Genomic DNA, 16,929 nt, shown 5'->3' with positions numbered 1-16,929 from the left:
GGTGGACGCCCTTGGCCCGGGGGGAGGAGGCCAGGACACAGGACGGGAGGCCGAGGTGGCGTCCAGCTGAGGGAGCCCCATCACTCGCGACGGGACCTCGCCCACCCAGCTTCGCCCTGAAACCAGCCCACGTCGCGCCCCCGACGCCCCCGCCTCTCGCTGAAATCCCCGGGATTCTCGGGGTTCAGGGAACCGCCAGGCGACATGCATGTAACCGTGCCCTTTAACCGGGCTCCACGGGGTGCGATAACCTGCTGGCTTGTCCTCCGCCGACCTGGGAAGATGCTGAGGCCGGGAGAGGGCACGCAGCCCCTCTGGCGCCGGGCCTCCCTCTTCTCCCCGTGACACGGGGGGGCCGCACCCCTGTGGCCGAGGGATGCGGGGGGACAGGACGGCGCCGGGACACGTGTGCTAACTGCCGTCGCCCTTACCACGCGGTGGAGAGGCCCGGCCCCGCGGGTGAGGGGCTTCGCGGAGGAGAGAAGCCGCGCGGGCTGTCCACTGCACAGCGGCCGCCACGCTGACTTCACCTGCTGGCGCGGTCACGGAGGATGAGGAGAGGAAACTCCGGTCTACTCTCGTCTGACACAGGCCTCCCGCTTTGTAGCTTAGGCAGCGCAACGAGCACAGCCTTCGCCCCGGGCCCCGGGCCCCAGGCCGCCACTCTGCGGACGGGCTTCCCAGCTGCCGGGCGGGCGCCCTGAGGATGAGCTTCGTTACCACGGGAGGCCTTACGGAGTCTGTCCCGGAATGTGAGGTCCCGTGCCAGCACCATCCGTTCTCAAAGTCTCTGCTGCCAACTTCACGCCGCCATCAGGATAACAGTGTCCGGCCAGGAGGGCGCAGGCTTCAGGAAGGGGCTCCCCAGCCTGGGAGCGACCCAGTCACCACACCCCCAACCCCCACCATGATGCCGCCGAGGGCTGGAGAAAGTCCCGGCTCCGACACAGTTCCCGACCCAGGTGCGCTGCCCCACGTAAACAGAAATTCCACGAGAACACATAACAGCAGGGCCGTAGGAGGGACAAGAGGACACGTGCTGCCTCTGGGTGCCCCATTTCGTGGCTCCTTACACCGGTCGATCCGTCCTCAGGCTGAGTGTGTGGGAACCACGCAAGCAACCCCCTGCACGGGCCCCTGGGCTACAAGCCCTCCCGATGCGCCGCTGCCGTGTCTGCGCGTGACGGGCCCACTTACCCCACCATGAGGAATCCCTGGTACAGAGGGACGGACGCGAAGTAGAAGACGGAGGAAAACACGGCCTGCAGAGAGGAGAGCAGCGCCCGTTACTCACGGTTGGCCGATACGCGCGCAGGCCGCGAGGCACCCGGGGCCCCGCACAGCCCCTCCGGACACCGCACCTGCATCGTGGAGATGATGAGGCCGCGGTGCATGACGAACTGGCTGAGCGCCGCCGACCGCTTGTAGCTGCTGCGCCCGTGCACCATGAGCAGGCGGCCGATGTGCTTGAACTGCGGGACGGAGAAGTCGGCCGCCAGCGAGGCCTGCCGGCCCTCCTGCGACCAAGGCAGAGGGGCCGGCTCAGGGCCGGACAGGGGCACGGCGCGGGCCCCGCCCCGGGAGCCGCCACCAGCACCCTGGGAGGACCCGGCCCCGACGGCGTCTCGGAAACTAAGCAGGGACCGGGGCATCTTCAAGACAGTTCTCTGAACCTGCCACCCCGCCGAGCGGCTGCGGGTTCAGCACTGTGGCCCGATTCACGAAGCAGAGGGGCCCGGATCCAGCGTGTGCCCAGGTCTCTCTGGGTGTTTTCACGTGAGCACAGGAGGCAGACCACAGCTCCCGACTGGCCGGGAGACCTGGACATCCGAGCGCGGGCCGTGTGTGTGGGGCTGAGAAAGGTTTGCGGGGATCTGGGAAGCGGCCCAGGCACAGCCCCGCACGGCTCGGGGACCAGGAAGGCGCCCGGGGCCCAGCAGGACGTGCCTGCCCTCTACCTGCCCTCGTGGAGCTGCTCCCGCAGGGCGTGGGTCCGCCTCCCCCCAGCCCCCGGCCGCGTGTGTGAGCGGGCTGACGAGGGGCCTGGCGGGGACAAGGGACAGACGTACCTTCCCCTCGATCCCGATCCCGCAGTCCGCTGCCTGGATCATGCTCACGTCGTTCCCTCCGTCACCTGGAAGCACGGAACACGGACGTGAAGTGGGAGCCTGCAAGGGGCCGGCTTCCCTCGCCAACCAGCGGACGGGGTTTCAACACCCAGGGAGACAGGGGGAATCCGCCGGGCGGGCGGGAGACGGGGCGCACGTCCCCGTGCGTTTCAGTTCAGGACCCCGGCTCCCCGGACGCCCGCGCTCACCGATGGCGCACGTGCGTCTGCCCGTGTGCTGCTGCAGCAGCTTGACGATGTGGGCCTTCTGCGTGGGCGCGCAGCGGCAGCAGACCACGGCCGGGCACTGGCAGGCCAGCTCCACGAACTCGTGCTCGTAGTACTTCAGGCAGACCTGGGGCGGCAGGAGCGAGGCCGGCGTTCAGGGCACGGACAGATGGACGGAGGACGGACGGACAGAGCCCACACGCAGGCTGGGGGCCGGGCTCGTCTGCCTTCAGGGGATGCCAGCGCCACCTTCCGGGGCTGGCGGAGAGGTCTTTGGTCTTTAGCACACAATACCCTCAGCGACAATCCTTAGTTCCCCATCTTGGTTGGGAAAATAAAAACTCCCCAAAGCTGCCTGAAGTCTGTGGGGTCCCGTTGCTGAGCTGGACACCCCGAGAGTCACCCCAGCACGAAGGACAGGAGTCAGAGATGAGGGTCCTGAGCCCCCGGGGCGCCGACTACCGCCAACAGCACATCCGCCTGCAGGGGACCCGTGCGGGCGCCCGTGCCCCGCGTGAAGGGGTCGAGACGCAGTCCCAGGCCCTCTGCCACCTAAAACCTGGGCGGTGAGCGAAAACCCGCGTTCACAGCAGGTACTCAACAGGAAACAGACGGACACAGTATCCCCGCCGAGGGGAGTAACCACTGCAGGACCCAGAAACAGAAACAGCGGACGCTGCCTTTGGGGAGCAGGACAGGTGCCGGCGGGGAGTGGGGATGTGCTCTGCAACCTGCGGTTTCTCTGGGGCCGACTGGCTGCCAGGAACAACACGTGGGTTTGGGGGACAGAAACAGCAAAAAGGTTTCAATAAAAACACGCTCACAAAAACGTGTTTACCACAAGTAGCTACTTTTGCTCCCTCCCCAAGTCCCAACTATAAAGAGGTTTTAAAAAAGACATCGACCTACAAGGAGGGGCCAGAACGGAGGGGAAATTCGCAAAATGTTTTGGGCGCTGGAAGGCAGACAGCCACGTGCACGTGTCTCGGCTGCTGTGAGCAGCCTGAAGCCGGCGGCGGGACCAGCGGAGAACACGCGAGGCCCAGGCCCCTCGCTCCTCCTCACCCGCACCCAGGGGGCGGGGGCCGGGGGGGAAACGGAGCCCTTCTGCCCCGGAGAGGCCGGCCTCACCCTCTGGACGAGGGGCGGGAGGTGGAGCGAAGAGACAGAAGCCGGGAAAGGAAAGGGGGCTCGAAGGCCAGCTCAGACCCACATCAGTGTCGCCAGAGTTGGGAAGGAGGGGACAGTCATCCTTCGTCCCCCAGAACCAAGGAGGTGTGATCCGTAGACAGGGACAGGGTCGCGCTCCTTGGCACCATCAAGAGGGCGGCTGCGCTGGGCAGGAGCTGGGGCTCAGAGAGCCCGGGACCGGCGGGCGCTGAACCGACTCGGTGGCCGGATGGAGGGCCCAGCCCGGGGGGGACCAGACACCGCGGGCTCCGGGGAGACTGGCGGGCAGGTCGCGCAGCACCAGGCACCATGGAAACAGGCGGCCCAGCCGTGAGTTCACAGCGCTGCGGGGATGGGGGTGTGCCGAGCCGGCGAGGGGTCCCAGGTCCCGCACACGGAGCTGGAGGGACGGGAGCAAGAACTCAGGAGCCCGCGGCAGCCGCGGTGCAGACAGAGAAATGCAAACGTGAGGCCGGAGCCGAGCCGGCAAGTCGGACCGTCCGCCAGGGCCCTGCGCGGCTCCTATAAGACAACACACACGCAGTGAACACCAGCGAGGCTGGGGGCGTCCCCGGGGTCAGCTCGTGGGGACGGCGCGGTGGGGAGCAGGGGGCGCCCTCCAAGTCCTCCATCCCGGGCACGGGCGGGCGGGAGCGCTGCCGTCGGCCCCCACCGTCCAGGCCCCGCAGTCCCGGTGGCTCCGCGGAAGCAGCTGCGCAGAGTCGGGATGCGCGGCCCCGGTGATGCAGGAGGCGGGAGAGCCAGCCGGACACGGCGCCATCTGCACGCACGTGGCCACAGAGGGCGCGCCGTCTCCGCTGCTCCTGACGTCCCGTCCACCCCCCCACCCCCCGCCAGGCTGGCCTCAGTGGCCACACTGACTGGGTCACCAGAGGCTGCGCTGCTCCGCCCAGACTTCTGGAAACATCTGAGAGAACCGCGGGCAAAAGCTGCAGGGGGAGGGGCCCCCAGCACACCCCCCCCACCTGGCGGCTCCGGCCATTGCGACCCTGGCGCCGAGTGAGGAGACAGGGCTGGACCCGAGCGGACTGCCCAGCCCCACGCGGGGCCTCCAGGAGCAGAGGGTCCTGGGTCCCAGGGCCGCTGCTGGAAACACGCGTTTGGATAAACTGAGATCACAGCTACCAGAGCCAGGCTCCAAGGCGGCCACGCCAGGAACGAAGAGCAGGCCTCCAAGCGCCCGAAGAGTTTTGAACGAGCCCAGGACCAACCAGCACCAAAGCCTTAAGGACCAAATTCTCACTGCGACACGGCCCTGGCCTCTTCTCAGGCTCCACCAGCGCACATCACTGCTGTGAGCAGAGACGTCAAAACCAGTGGAGAGGGCGACGCAGGCTGATAAACACATCTGACTGCGGAAGCCCACAGTCCACCAGACAGACAGGGCCCAGCCTCACCCCCAGGGAGAAGGACAGACAGACGGACACCTGCTCGGTCAGGGCCCAGCCTCACCTCCAGGGAGAAGGAAAGACAGACACCTGCTCGTTCAGGGCCCAGCCTCACCTCCAGGGAGACAGACAGAAAGACACACAGACACCTGCTCGGTCAGGGCCCAGCCTCACCTCCAGGGAGAAGGAAAGACAGACACCTGCTCGTTCAGGGCCCAGCCTCACCTCCAGGGAGAGAGACAGAAAGACACACAGACACCTGGTTGGTCAGGGCCCAGCCTCACCTCCAAGGAGTCCCCGGATATGACCAGTGCACAGTCATGCTTCCTTCGAAAGGCATTCAGCTCCAAATGGGCTTCTCCCCGACTGGTTACCTCCATAAAAGGGGAACAAGTACCCAATTACAATGCTATTTAAGTCACACACACAAACACGCCCTGATATACAAATCACAGATCTTTAGACACTTCTAAAACCAGAAGGTGCTTTACACAGGAAATTCTATAACAAACTGCTCTTTCAAATTTCTTCTACAGTGCTGGGAATAAATACCTACTTATTTAATATGAACTGCTTTCCAACGTGTGGCAACTCAAGGCAGGAAACGCACACTGTAAGTGCAGGGCAAGTACCACAATTACAGCGAGACAAAGTGAACAGAAGAACTGGCTTGTCAAGAAAGAAGGACAAACGGCCCCCCACCACCGCCCCCCATGAGCTAACAGGCGCCTTTGCGTAGCTGGGGAAGACAACTGGCTTTTCTCAATATACGTGGGTAAGAGAGCATGACGACCATGAACTGGAAGTCTCTCCACTTTCATAGGGCAGTGGGGTCGGGGTGAGTGTTAACGCCAGGGGTGCCGCTCTGCACACACGTCAGCACACCTCAGCACCACAGCCCGAGGAAGCCGAGTTCCTCGTGGCCACACAGCAGGGAGGGACGGAATGACCTAAAATCAAGGCTTCCTTTAAAGACGCCTCTTTTCATGACATGCCAAGTGATACAAAATGCTTTTATAAAATTGTTTCTGTTGTCTCTACCATGGGTTTCAACTTATTCTATTAGTTCAAGCAAACTGAGTTATCTGGAGGATTGAACGACGGAAAAGAGTAAAATCAAGTCATAATCTCGAAATATTGTTAATTTTTGAATGAAAATATTTCAGAAACAAACATACTAGTTTTTGACATTCTTTCTGTGGAGATTTTATGGGGTATAAAAGAAATGATATATTACAGGACTGAAATAAAAAGCTTCATGGGTCCAGATTAATCAATCCAGACTCATCTTTAAATAGGTAGATTTTATTGTGGAAATTTTATTTGTGGGGCTATAACACTGCAAAGTCAACAAAAATTGATCTGAAGTTTTATCAGAATCATTAATAATTTAATTGCAAATAGTAGTCTGCAGGGCCTAATTTGTGATTCTGATGCTTCAAAATAAACTACATTTACATGTAAATTATATTCAAATCACTATTTCTGTAGGTGCAAGGGCTTCATTTGGAACAGAGACACACAACGTCTGTTCAGCTACCATCAATCAAGACCCAAGAAACTTTTATTTTTTGTTTGAATCAAATTTCATCATAACTAGTAGATACAGTAAACACACAAATTACGATCATTTCTATTAATTTTCTTTGATCTAATTAAGGAAGATAATTTAATCTGAAGATGGTAGTAGATTAAAAACACATTTCTACTTTGTATTTAAAGCTTGTTTCACAAAAGCAGCTTCTTAACCACATGTATTGTGTCTAACTAATAGACAAACGTAATTTTTTGTTTTTTTGGCTGCACCACGCAGCTTATGGGATCTTAGTTCCCCGACTAGGGATGGAACCTGGGGCCCTGGCAGTGACAGTGCCAAGTCCTAACCACTGGCCCTCCAGGGAATTCCCAGACAAACGTAATTTTTTATCAATATACACTTTTATAAATTGAACGGAAAATGACTGCAGTATGTCTATTTTAAAATAGATATTTAGTCGTTAATAATTCTAATAGTACAACAGAAAAATATTCTTGAATTTAGACCTTGTTTCACTCTATCAAAAGCAGCTTTTTGATCACACTTAATATATATAACTAACAGAAATCTATTTTTAACATGTTTTTATAAATTGAGTAAGAAACTTACTTCTCTTTTAAAATAGTATCTATTAATTAATAAGTAACTGCGTATACATTCTCACAAAACCAGTAAGTTTCAATTCAAAACATTTAAAATTCAAAGTGATGTGGACGTACACTTACCGGCCTGAAAACGTGCGTGTCCTGCGTTCGAGACACCAGGTGAGAACTCTTGGCGATGCACGTGGCCGTCTCCAGTTTATCACCCGTCAGCATCCATATCTAGGAAAGAGTTTCAGCTGGTGAACCCCAACTCTATCACGTGTTCATCTCTGAAAAGTGTCTGCGCTTGAAAAGATATTTGCACTTCCGTGTGTTCAGCATCACTGTTCGCAACAGCCAAAACGTGAAGCAACGCATAAGTCCATGGATGGATGATGGAGAAACTAAATGTGGTCCATCCATACAAGGAATATTAAACAAGGCAGAGGATTCTGACACCTGCAACAACTGATGAGTGAAACAAACCAGTCACAAAAGGACAAACACCGCATGATTCCACCTGATTGAGGTCCCCAGAGGAGTCAGACTCGTAGAGACAGGAAGGAGATGGTGGGTGCCAGGGCTGGGGGAGGGGGAGGGGGAGCTAGCGTTTCACGGGGACAGAGTTTCAGTTTTACAGCGTAAAGAGTTAAGGCAGGTGGAGGGTGCTTGCTGTTACACGACAGTGTGAATGTACTTAGTGCCACTGCACCGTGCACTTAAAAATGGCTACGATGGTAAACTTTACATCATGCACATTCTACCACAATAAAAGTCTCTGCCGACTTGCTTAGCTGAAACAGGTAAGAGCGAAGTGACGTTTAGGCACAGCAGCAGAGCTGAGGCAGGTGAACGACCGGGGATTAGGAGCCTCGGGGCTGAGGCTGAGCAGGACGCCTGAGTATGACAGAAGGCTACGTCTACACGGCCTTGCAGGCCAAGCAAACAGGCCCAAGGACCACAGGCCGAGGGCTTGCAGAGCTAGGGGGACCCTGAAATCCTTGTTCTCACTTGTGTGAGTTTTTCGGTTGAAAACTGAGGTTCAAAATGGGTAAACGGGCAACAGTTAACCCGAAAGTTGTTTCCTGTCAAATAAGTCATGTCAAATAACACCACTTAAAAAAAAATATTTTTTTTAAATCTAGCCCTTTTATTTTACTTTATTTATTATTATTATCATTATTATTTTTTTTTGGCCATGCCGCATGGCTTGTGGGATCTCAGTTCCCAGACCAGGGATTGAACTCGGGTCACGGCAGTGAAAGCCCGGAATCCTAACCATTAGGCCACCAGGGAACTCCCAAACACCACTTTTACTTAAAAATATCAAACACATGCACATATTGTATGTGTAAATATCCTTAGACTGAAAAGAGAGCAAAATCAGGACACTTTATACATAACAGGATGGTTTATATATCTTTTCTATAACTGCAGCAACTTCTCGCTATCATCTGTATTTTTCAGATGTATCATATGTATCATACATAAATATGCATTTTTGGGAATAGGAAACAAAAAATTTACATGGTATACCGGTTCTCTGCTTAGGCACAATCTACCTGTGGCTCTTCTCAGTGTCTGAGGGTTTGTGTTTTTTGTTTATGTTACACATTAATATTCACTTTACCGAGCCTGGATCTAAGACAACGACACGTCACCGTGACAAAGTTGGGGACAATTAACGCCACAGAACAAGAAGTCCCGCTGCTGACAACTCAGGGACACGTGTGGCCTGGCCGAGCGCCACCTCTCAGGCTCAGAGGACGGGCTGAAACCACATCCTTGAACTATGACGGGACGAAAGAGTCTGCTTCTCCTGACGGAACATGAAAAGGAAAAAGGGCAGAACCCCAGCAAGCCTACTGACTTCAGAGCTTAGCAAGCAGCTAATACAAGCACCCAAATCTTTACACAAGAAACGTGCAGGCCTCGGCTGTGTTGACAGCCCAGCAGCAACACCCAAGAGCGAGCCTGATGGGGAGCTCGCGAAAAATCACAATGGAATGAGCAGGTCGTCTGCCTCTAGTCAGTCATGTTTCTCCACGCAAGCCTCTGGCCGCACAGGCTTAGATCGGGTCACCGTCCTGAGTCTGAGCTGCTCTCTTCCACTCTGACTAGCACCTGGACAGCACACGCAGACAGCAGCGGCCGCCCCCGCCACGGCCCTGAACGGGTGCGGAGGCTCCGACATCTCCCCGGCCCGAGGCCTGGACGGCAGGGACCCCCCTGCTGTGCCCGTCACGGTGCCCTCATCAGAACGTGCTGAGTGTATTGTTATTTGAAGCCGGCCACAGCTTTGCCTTCTGACAGTTTCCTCCAGTTCTCTCTCTGCTCCAGTCAGACACAAGTATTTCTTTTAAAAGCAAGCTGTACTTTTTTCACTCTCAGTCCCTGAGGCAGCACTGAAATGCATTTTCTCAGCCATCTGTAATTGAACTTCAGCTTCAGTGAGAGCACAGGTAAGTAAGGCAAGAAAGCAGTTTCCTGAGAACGAAAACTTACACCACAACGTGCTAATCTCCCCTGGACCCGAAGAGGACAAACCGTTAGGAAAAGACAGCAGGACAGTAGGTCAGTAGGTCAGGCAGGGAGCATCACGCGGCCTACGGGGAAAACCTCCCCGAGCGGATAAAAGGCTGCCTGGGGAGCAGCTCCGGCCGGGACAGGCCTCCGGCGGCTGTGAGGACGCCCGCCCGCGGCCCGGAAGGCAGCCGAGGAGGACAGACGGCCGCCGGGAAGGCGGGAGCAGAGCCGCCCAAGCCGCTGCGTCTGGGTGATGGGCGGGCGGGCGGGCGCAGCCCCCGGGGCGGGTCTCCGCGGACACGCAGAGACCTCCGCTCACCAAGGCCCTCGCACCCTCCACCCCGGGCGGGTCTCACGGCACCACCTCCAGGGGGCGCCCGCTGCCTCGCGGTACCTTGATGCCCGCGTTGCGCAGCATCTCCAGGGTGGGCCTCACGTCCGCCTGCAGCTGGTCCTCCACCCCCGTCAGGCACAGCAGCTCCATCTCCCGCTCCAGGCTCTCCACCACGGCGGCCACCTTGAGCGTCCTGTCGTGGATGCTCAGCTTGGCCTGGTTGTAGCGGTTCTGGGGACAGGCGGGCGGTGCTGTGACTCGCGCAGGGCTGGCCGAGGCGGGGACACCCGCGGCGCCACCCCCGTGCGCACCATCTCCCCGAGGCCACGGCGGGAGGCCGGCCGCTCACCTCGAAGTCCTGGTACTGCTCCTCCGTCAGCGCCCTCTTGGCCACCACGAGGGTGCGCAGGCCTTCGCGGGCCATGTTGCCGCACTGCAAGAGAGAGACAGGTCACACGCGGCCCGGCCACCGCCCCCTGCAGTCACGGCCACGTCCTCCGCCGGCTCATCCCGCCAGACCCACATCCCCGCGGGAGGGCGGGAGCGGCCGGCCCGACCCGGGGCCCCTGCGCCTCCCGACCGCCGGGCACGGCTCTCTCCCCACTACGGCAGCGGGACGGGCTGCACGTGTGCGCGACACAGACACGGCCACACGAGCCGTGCAGGCGGCCGTCACGGCCACCGAGGGAGTCGGGACTCGGAGCGTCCGACCGCCGCCCTTCGGAATCAGCGATACCAGGGGACTTCCGCCCGGCCCGGGGACACACTTCCGCGCGTCCATCGCGCCCGGCCCCGTCCGTTCAAGGGCAGAGGCCCCCGTTCCCGGGTCACGGCAAAGCTCGTTCACGGCACTTGGTAACGTCCGCAGGATAAACCATCCCGAGTCTCTGGGGCTCCTTTCTATCCCGCCGGGGAGACCTGATCTGCCGCCCGCTGTCACACCAGGCCGGGTGCGGAGAGGTCCCCGCTCGCGCGCCAGCCCCGCACTCGCCGTGGCCCGCGGATCCTGGGGCCCAGCGGGCGACGCCACGGTGCCCCTTCGTACCGCCCTGCTCCCCAATCCTAGCTCCGTCTCGTTTCTAACAAACACACACCTGGGGGCAAAGAGGGGGGCCTGCGCTGAGAGGAAGGAGCTGCCCCCCAGGCGCCGCCGCCTCGGCTCGCGGGCATCGTGTCCACGCAGAGGATGGGCTCACACTGCAGGCTTTACAAAGTCGCCCTTTCCGCCGCAGGACGGACAGTGGAGGTGTGTTTTGTTCTTTTAGTATTTGGGGAACACACGCTGGTAACCAAGAATCCAGCTTGGGAGCTTCTGTGACACAGAACAGCCCCCTGTGAACTCAGGCTCTGAGTACCTGCTGGCGTTTGAATAAAGTGAGAGGCTTCCCCACGACAAGAGTATTAACAACAAAGAGTGGGGTGGGAGGGTGTTGAAAGATTTGTCCATGGGAGAAACTACCATGTTGGAAATAAATGCACAAAGGATTTTTAATAAAGTTATCTTTGTGAAATACAGTCTGACATTATCTGTCTGTTGCAAGACATTTATCGATTTGACCTCATAAAGCTAAATAAATTAAACAAGGATTTTATAATTAATTGCACATCATTATGACCCAAAGTAATTTTTATGGCATTTTACTAGGTCTTCAGGGAATTTAATTTATTCATGTCCCTGATTAAATCCAGTGCCTGAAGGAGCTATTGATTCATATTGCCAATACCGTCGTGGACGTGGGCTGTGGCCCCTGGACTGACAGACAGACTCCCGGCCCGAAGGGGGGTGGACACGCTTGAGCCCCACCGACAACATGCACACAGTGAAGGGGGTCACGCTCATAAATTCAGCGGTTTAGTTTTACTCTGAAATCTAAGTTTTTACAAATACATAAATGTAAACAACAAATAATCTCATGAAGCTAAATACAAATCGTATTTGTTCAGGGAGCATTTGATGAAAATATAGAATTGGTTATATTTGGATCTTATCTCCACGTTTAAAGTGAATCCTATGTACGTATTAGAATTAAATTCTAACTAAAATATCCTGGTAAATAATTTAGGTTACAAAATAAATATCATGTTAAAATATAACTCTGGTTATGTGCACAATACTATTTCAGAATATTTTAGTGAATGATTAGGGATGCTTTCTATTTCTTCACCAAAATAAACAAAATATTCTTCATAAGGACCCACTTGAACACATCTACACGTATTCACACAGAAACCAAAAATAGCAGTTGTTCACACAGAAAGTACAGTATTTATAATTTACAGTACTCCTATCCTCTCTGCTTTATGAACCGACGGTGTCTGGTGTGAAACCCGGCATCTTGCTTCACTCCAGTGACACCAGCAAGTACCTACAAGTCGGAGAAAGGATGCCGTGCTTCTGTCACTGCCCTGAGTTTCGGAAAAGCATCTGCACAACGTGGACAGCTCATACCTCCTCCTCCAGCCAGTCATTATACTGGACGACGGTGGACATGGCAACGTCGGCACCTTTCATATAGAACGTGATCTCTGCCGTGGACTCGTCCTGTAACAAGACGGGAGTGAACACAGACATGTTGAGGCCACGCTGCGGCTGCCGGGGGGGCCGCTCTAACGGGAACGCACCAGGAGGGCAATTCTCCGTGAACCCACTCCCCCGGGTGAGTTACTCAGACACCTTCTAGGCAGGGCTGTGTCCTCCCTAGCTGCTCAGGCCACCAGGAACCGAGAGCATAACTGTGGCTCTCAATATGCTGTGCTGAGGGTTTTGAAATAACATCTGTAAATGAATACACGCCTTGGACTGCAAGGTAAATTCTCTCAAATTTCCAGAGCTTGAGTGAATAAGCTTCCTAGTTTAGCCAGCTTGCAAGATGTATTTGTGGTATTCGCTACAAAAAATTTAATAGGGGTATATTGTAGCAACTTTATGGTCATAAATCATTCTTCAGGTAAACTCTTTGGCTGCTACTGCTGTGGAAAACAAAGCAGCTCGAGCTGATTTCAAAACTTCATGAACATCTTCTACTTACTCTGCCTCAGCCGTCTTAGGAAAGCCGTTTTAAAGCATGACTATTAGAGCCACACCAGCTTCTCGGCATGAATGATCAGTCTGGATTTTATTATCACAGAACACTGTGACAAGCCTACAGCCCTGGAGTGAGCCTTGAGAGGCCGCTGCAGTGACCTCACAGTGACCAGAGCAGGCGGCCAGCTCGGGGCCAGAGGCCAGCGTACCCTGACGATGACCCCCATCCGCTTGCTCTCCGAGGTGAAGGGGAAGGTCTGCAGGATGCAGTAGGTCAGGATCTGGCCGCCGGGGGTCCTCAGCTGCATGGACGTGAGGTCTCTGTTGACCAGAGTGAGGCCGACGCTCTCCGTCCACTGCACCAGGGCCACCTGCGGGAGACCAGCGAGACGTGAGGCCACTCGCTCCCCGGGGAGGGGGCATCAGGCCAGCGGTCAGTGAGCTCGCCGAGATGCCACCAAGAGACGAAACCGACCACGTCCAGGCCCTGCTGTTTCTGAGGCCGCGTCTAGTATTCGTTACAGGGAAGCGATACGCGGCGAGACAGAGGGCCTTGGTCTCGCCGTCTAAGATAAAGGCCGCTGGTGAGCACACTTGGGTGGATTTGTGTTACCAGTGGCCGACAGCCAGGGTTTAAGATCTACGCGGAGCGCCCGCCGGGCTGGGCGGCTCGGAGAGCAGGCGGGGCTGGGCTCGAGGACGCCCGCGACAGTGACGCCCTGAATCCCTCGTGTGCCTCAATCGCGGACCAACTGGCGACTGGGGGCTCCACGGTCAGCACGTCTGCGGGGAGGGTGGGCCCGGGCGCCAAGCCCGACTCCGACAGTTGGAAGCTCCGTGACCTGGCCCTTTGCGTACTGAGGCTCAGCCGCCCGTTCTGTGGAACATGTATTTGCAAACTGTTCTAAAGGGGAAACGATCAACGGAGGCTCCCTGGCATGTGGCAAGGACCCAAAAATAGAAAGTATTCTTACTTACAATCATTTATTATTTAAACGTAAAAATCTTAAGCGGAAAAGTAATTTTTAAAGTTCACCATTTATGAATAGTAATTTTTATGACAATAAGCGTTTTCAGAAAAAAATTCAGTTTGTCTTTAAAAGCAACCTCACTGCGAGAAATTCATGACGTGCTGCCCTTGCCGTGCAGGTGAGGACCCCGCGGCCGGCGGGCAGTGGCTCCTTCCCCCTTGGGGCTCTGGGCCTCTCCTGACCCTGGCGCCTCGCCCTCGCTTGCAGTGCCTTTCACCACCTGTGCTTTTAGCGTTTGACCTGGGGTTCTGAGAAGTCATATCATTCAAGAGCCTTTTAAATTCTGTCTAGTGTGCAGATGTTACTCGTCTATCCGAGTCATTCCTGAAATCTCCCGTCTGACGAGATCCTCAGGCAGCTCTGGTGCCGAGGTGAGACCGCTCAGGTCGGAATCCTCGAGTGCCGTGTACCAGCTCCATGAATCTGGGTGACAGGCTGCAGCCCTAAGCCCCGGTCTCCTCGTCGATAAGATGGTGACGACCTCCCAGGGTTATGCTGAGGTCTGACCCGCCCGTGGGGCGTTTGGCACATTGATGATCAATTCAACGTCAGGGTTTCACCCTCCACCCTTCCTCACGTAAGCCATTTAGGCGGAGCGGAATCACTTTAAAAATGAGGTTTTCCAAGTAATTTCCCACAAATATAACTGCAGAAAAGTCCCGACAAGCTTGTCAAGCGTCTGACATCGGGGGGTGGGCGGCATGCTGCGGGTGGACAGAGCGTCCAAAGACAGCGAGGCAGACAGAGCCAGCGCGAGGCACTTTCTGGGGCTGCAGGGGCGCCCGTGGGGCGGGGGTGCCCTGGGGCAGAGGCGAGGGCGACACTTTAAGTCGCCTGTGCCGGTCCCTTGGTGCCTGGCTCCCCACACACTCCCACGTGGCTTCCCCGAAAGGGGTCCAGGACAGATGGTACCCAGCCTCTCCCGGACAGGGTGACTTTAGTTCCCAAACATTTTCTAGGATTTTGCAAAGGACCTGAACAGCCAAGCGGGACTACTGTTTCAGAATAGTAAAGACATATACCTTTTTATACGGTTTTAAATTACAATTTCGTCTAATGCATCAGAATTCACCTTATAAAAACTTCTGGTATTTTCAGAAGTTTACGTGGTAGCGTCGGCCTGTGATAAACAGGTTACGGCAACTTCGGAGAAGCAGGAGTGGGAGTGAGGGTCACGCTGAGGGGGTCCTGGGGCCCCGGACTTGCAGCTGGCGTCTCAAGGGAGCCCTGCGCCGACCAGGCCCAGGATGCGCGTCCATCAACCGCCAGCAAACAGCCCCGGCTCGAGCCCGGCCCCCAAGCCCAGGTGGGCCAGGCCAGCTCAGGGGTGAGAGCCCACCCTGGACAGAGAAGGCAGAGCCGAAGGAAGGACGTCCTCCCCGCAGCTGGGCAGCCCGAGGGGGCGGCACTCACGCACGGGAGCTTCCAGCAAAGGGGAAGACAGACCGACGCAGCACCAGACGGCCCGACAGCCCAGCGGCCGAGGCCGCGGCAAGGCCGCCCGCGGTGGACGCTCCCGCCCCCGCTGCCCAAGGGGACACTGGCTGTGGCCACCATCCCGCCTGGCAGCGGGGCGTCACAGCCAGTCCACGAGGCCGCAACCAGGGTCTCCACGAGACACGTGAGCGCAGCTGGCTCTGAAGGCCGGGCCCCCGCCGGACTCCTGACCCCCGTGCCAGTGTCCACTGAAACGGCTCCTTCCCAGCCCGTCCTGGTTTGCTGGCAGCAGTGGAGACGCCTGTCAATACTCCTGACGCCGGAGTCGAGCACTGGCTTACAGGGTGGATGACATCAGCTTTCTCGGGGCCCTGACAGCTCTGGGGTCCCACGAACGCATTAAATGTGACACAGTGAGTCACCGTGGAGCTCGAATTAGAAGCCGCATGCCCTGGCTTTCCAGCGCGTTACTAGGATGCTGAAGAAGGCCAGGATCCTAACATGACGCCATGAGGATACAGTACTATAATTTAGAGCATCAGTGATATACTCCAAACTACAGCACTAAAAGAAGACACCTGGACGTCAGCACGTCGAGAGGGGGCAAGTCAACAACTCTGCAACCCCAGTGCAAATGTGAAACTCCATATACTATTTCTATACGACCTCTCTGTGTCTGCAGATGACCCAAGACCCCAAGGTTCGCTTTCGGTTTACACAGTGAAAGGCTACTATTACACCCTGACCTGCAGACTGCATCTTCCTGCGAACACGCTCTCATCTCACTGGGTCCCGCTGCAGTCAGGACCCGGGTTTCTCTATCTGGTGACTCACACCTGTTTACTGTTTAGTTTATGCTTGGTTTCATAACCCACTGGGGGCAGCGACGTGTCAGAGAAGTCCGCTGGGCTTCTGCTGCCTAGCCCAGCGTCGGCACAGCTGTTCCTGGTCAGTAAGCATGTCAGGTTTCGCTATGTAATGCCAACCAGGAGAAAAGCGTTCGAGCACTCGACGCGATGGACGCTTCAGTTCTCTTCTAACGTCAGTTGCTTAGCGCTGGGCAGGATTCTCTCTGGTGATGTAAAATTAAACATTTCTGAACAGACTGATAAGCCAGCAGCCACGAAGGGGGGACGCGAACATGCAGAACTTCCCGCCACGCGCTGGGCACCTCAGTGGAGGCCGCCACGATGCCCACGGCGACCGGAGGGTCCCCTTGCGGCTTTGAGCTTTGCCACCTGGCCCTGGAGTGCAGCGGGGCTGGGGGAAAGCGAGTCAGGATGCGGGCTGTTCCCTCTGTGCGTCCGAAATAAATTAGAGGTGTTCCTTTCAGAAGGCTCTGAGGAGTCACTTACATCCAGTGATACTAAACGTCGAGATCAGAGGAAGGAAAATTTCTAAGGAATGGGCAGTTTGACTCTATTTTCTTCCTGAGGACGTTTAAGCAAGTAGACCAAACACACGTCTTGAAAGCATGACGCCGCCCCTACAGCAAAACGAACAGCGCCGCTGCCGAGGGTGGAGACTCGCCAGGCGGCCAG

At 56.5% G+C, this 16,929-nt stretch overlaps 1 protein-coding gene across 7 annotated transcripts in view; it reads right to left on the bottom strand.

Annotated features, from left to right (window-relative positions):
• The window catches only part of ATP9B (ATPase phospholipid transporting 9B (putative)), a 227,399-nt gene that overhangs the window by 14,881 nt on the left and 195,589 nt on the right, over nt 1–16,929 (bottom strand). For 6 of the 7 annotated variants that reach the window (XM_036874378.1, XM_036874376.1, XM_036874379.1 and 3 more), the window contains 10 exons: nt 13,130–13,291; nt 12,345–12,437; nt 10,245–10,328; nt 9,956–10,126; nt 7,177–7,275; nt 5,199–5,288; nt 2,318–2,462; nt 2,070–2,134; nt 1,362–1,517; nt 1,198–1,262 (listed from right to left, as the gene is read on the bottom strand). In XM_036874378.1, the coding sequence (XP_036730273.1) occupies nt 1,198–1,262; nt 1,362–1,517; nt 2,070–2,134; nt 2,318–2,462; nt 5,199–5,288; nt 7,177–7,275; nt 9,956–10,126; nt 10,245–10,328; nt 12,345–12,437; nt 13,130–13,291 (1,130 nt within the window). The remainder of the gene's footprint in view (nt 1–1,197; nt 1,263–1,361; nt 1,518–2,069; nt 2,135–2,317; nt 2,463–5,198; nt 5,289–7,176; nt 7,276–9,955; nt 10,127–10,244; nt 10,329–12,344; nt 12,438–13,129; nt 13,292–16,929) is intronic. The other variant, XM_036874381.1, reaches the window with a different exon arrangement.

Source organism: Balaenoptera musculus, chromosome 14, assembly GCF_009873245.2.
Source record: "Balaenoptera musculus isolate JJ_BM4_2016_0621 chromosome 14, mBalMus1.pri.v3, whole genome shotgun sequence".
NCBI lineage: Eukaryota > Metazoa > Chordata > Mammalia > Artiodactyla > Balaenopteridae > Balaenoptera > Balaenoptera musculus.
Note: the sequence above shows the minus strand (reverse complement) of the source record. Positions and strands in the feature narration are given on the sequence as shown.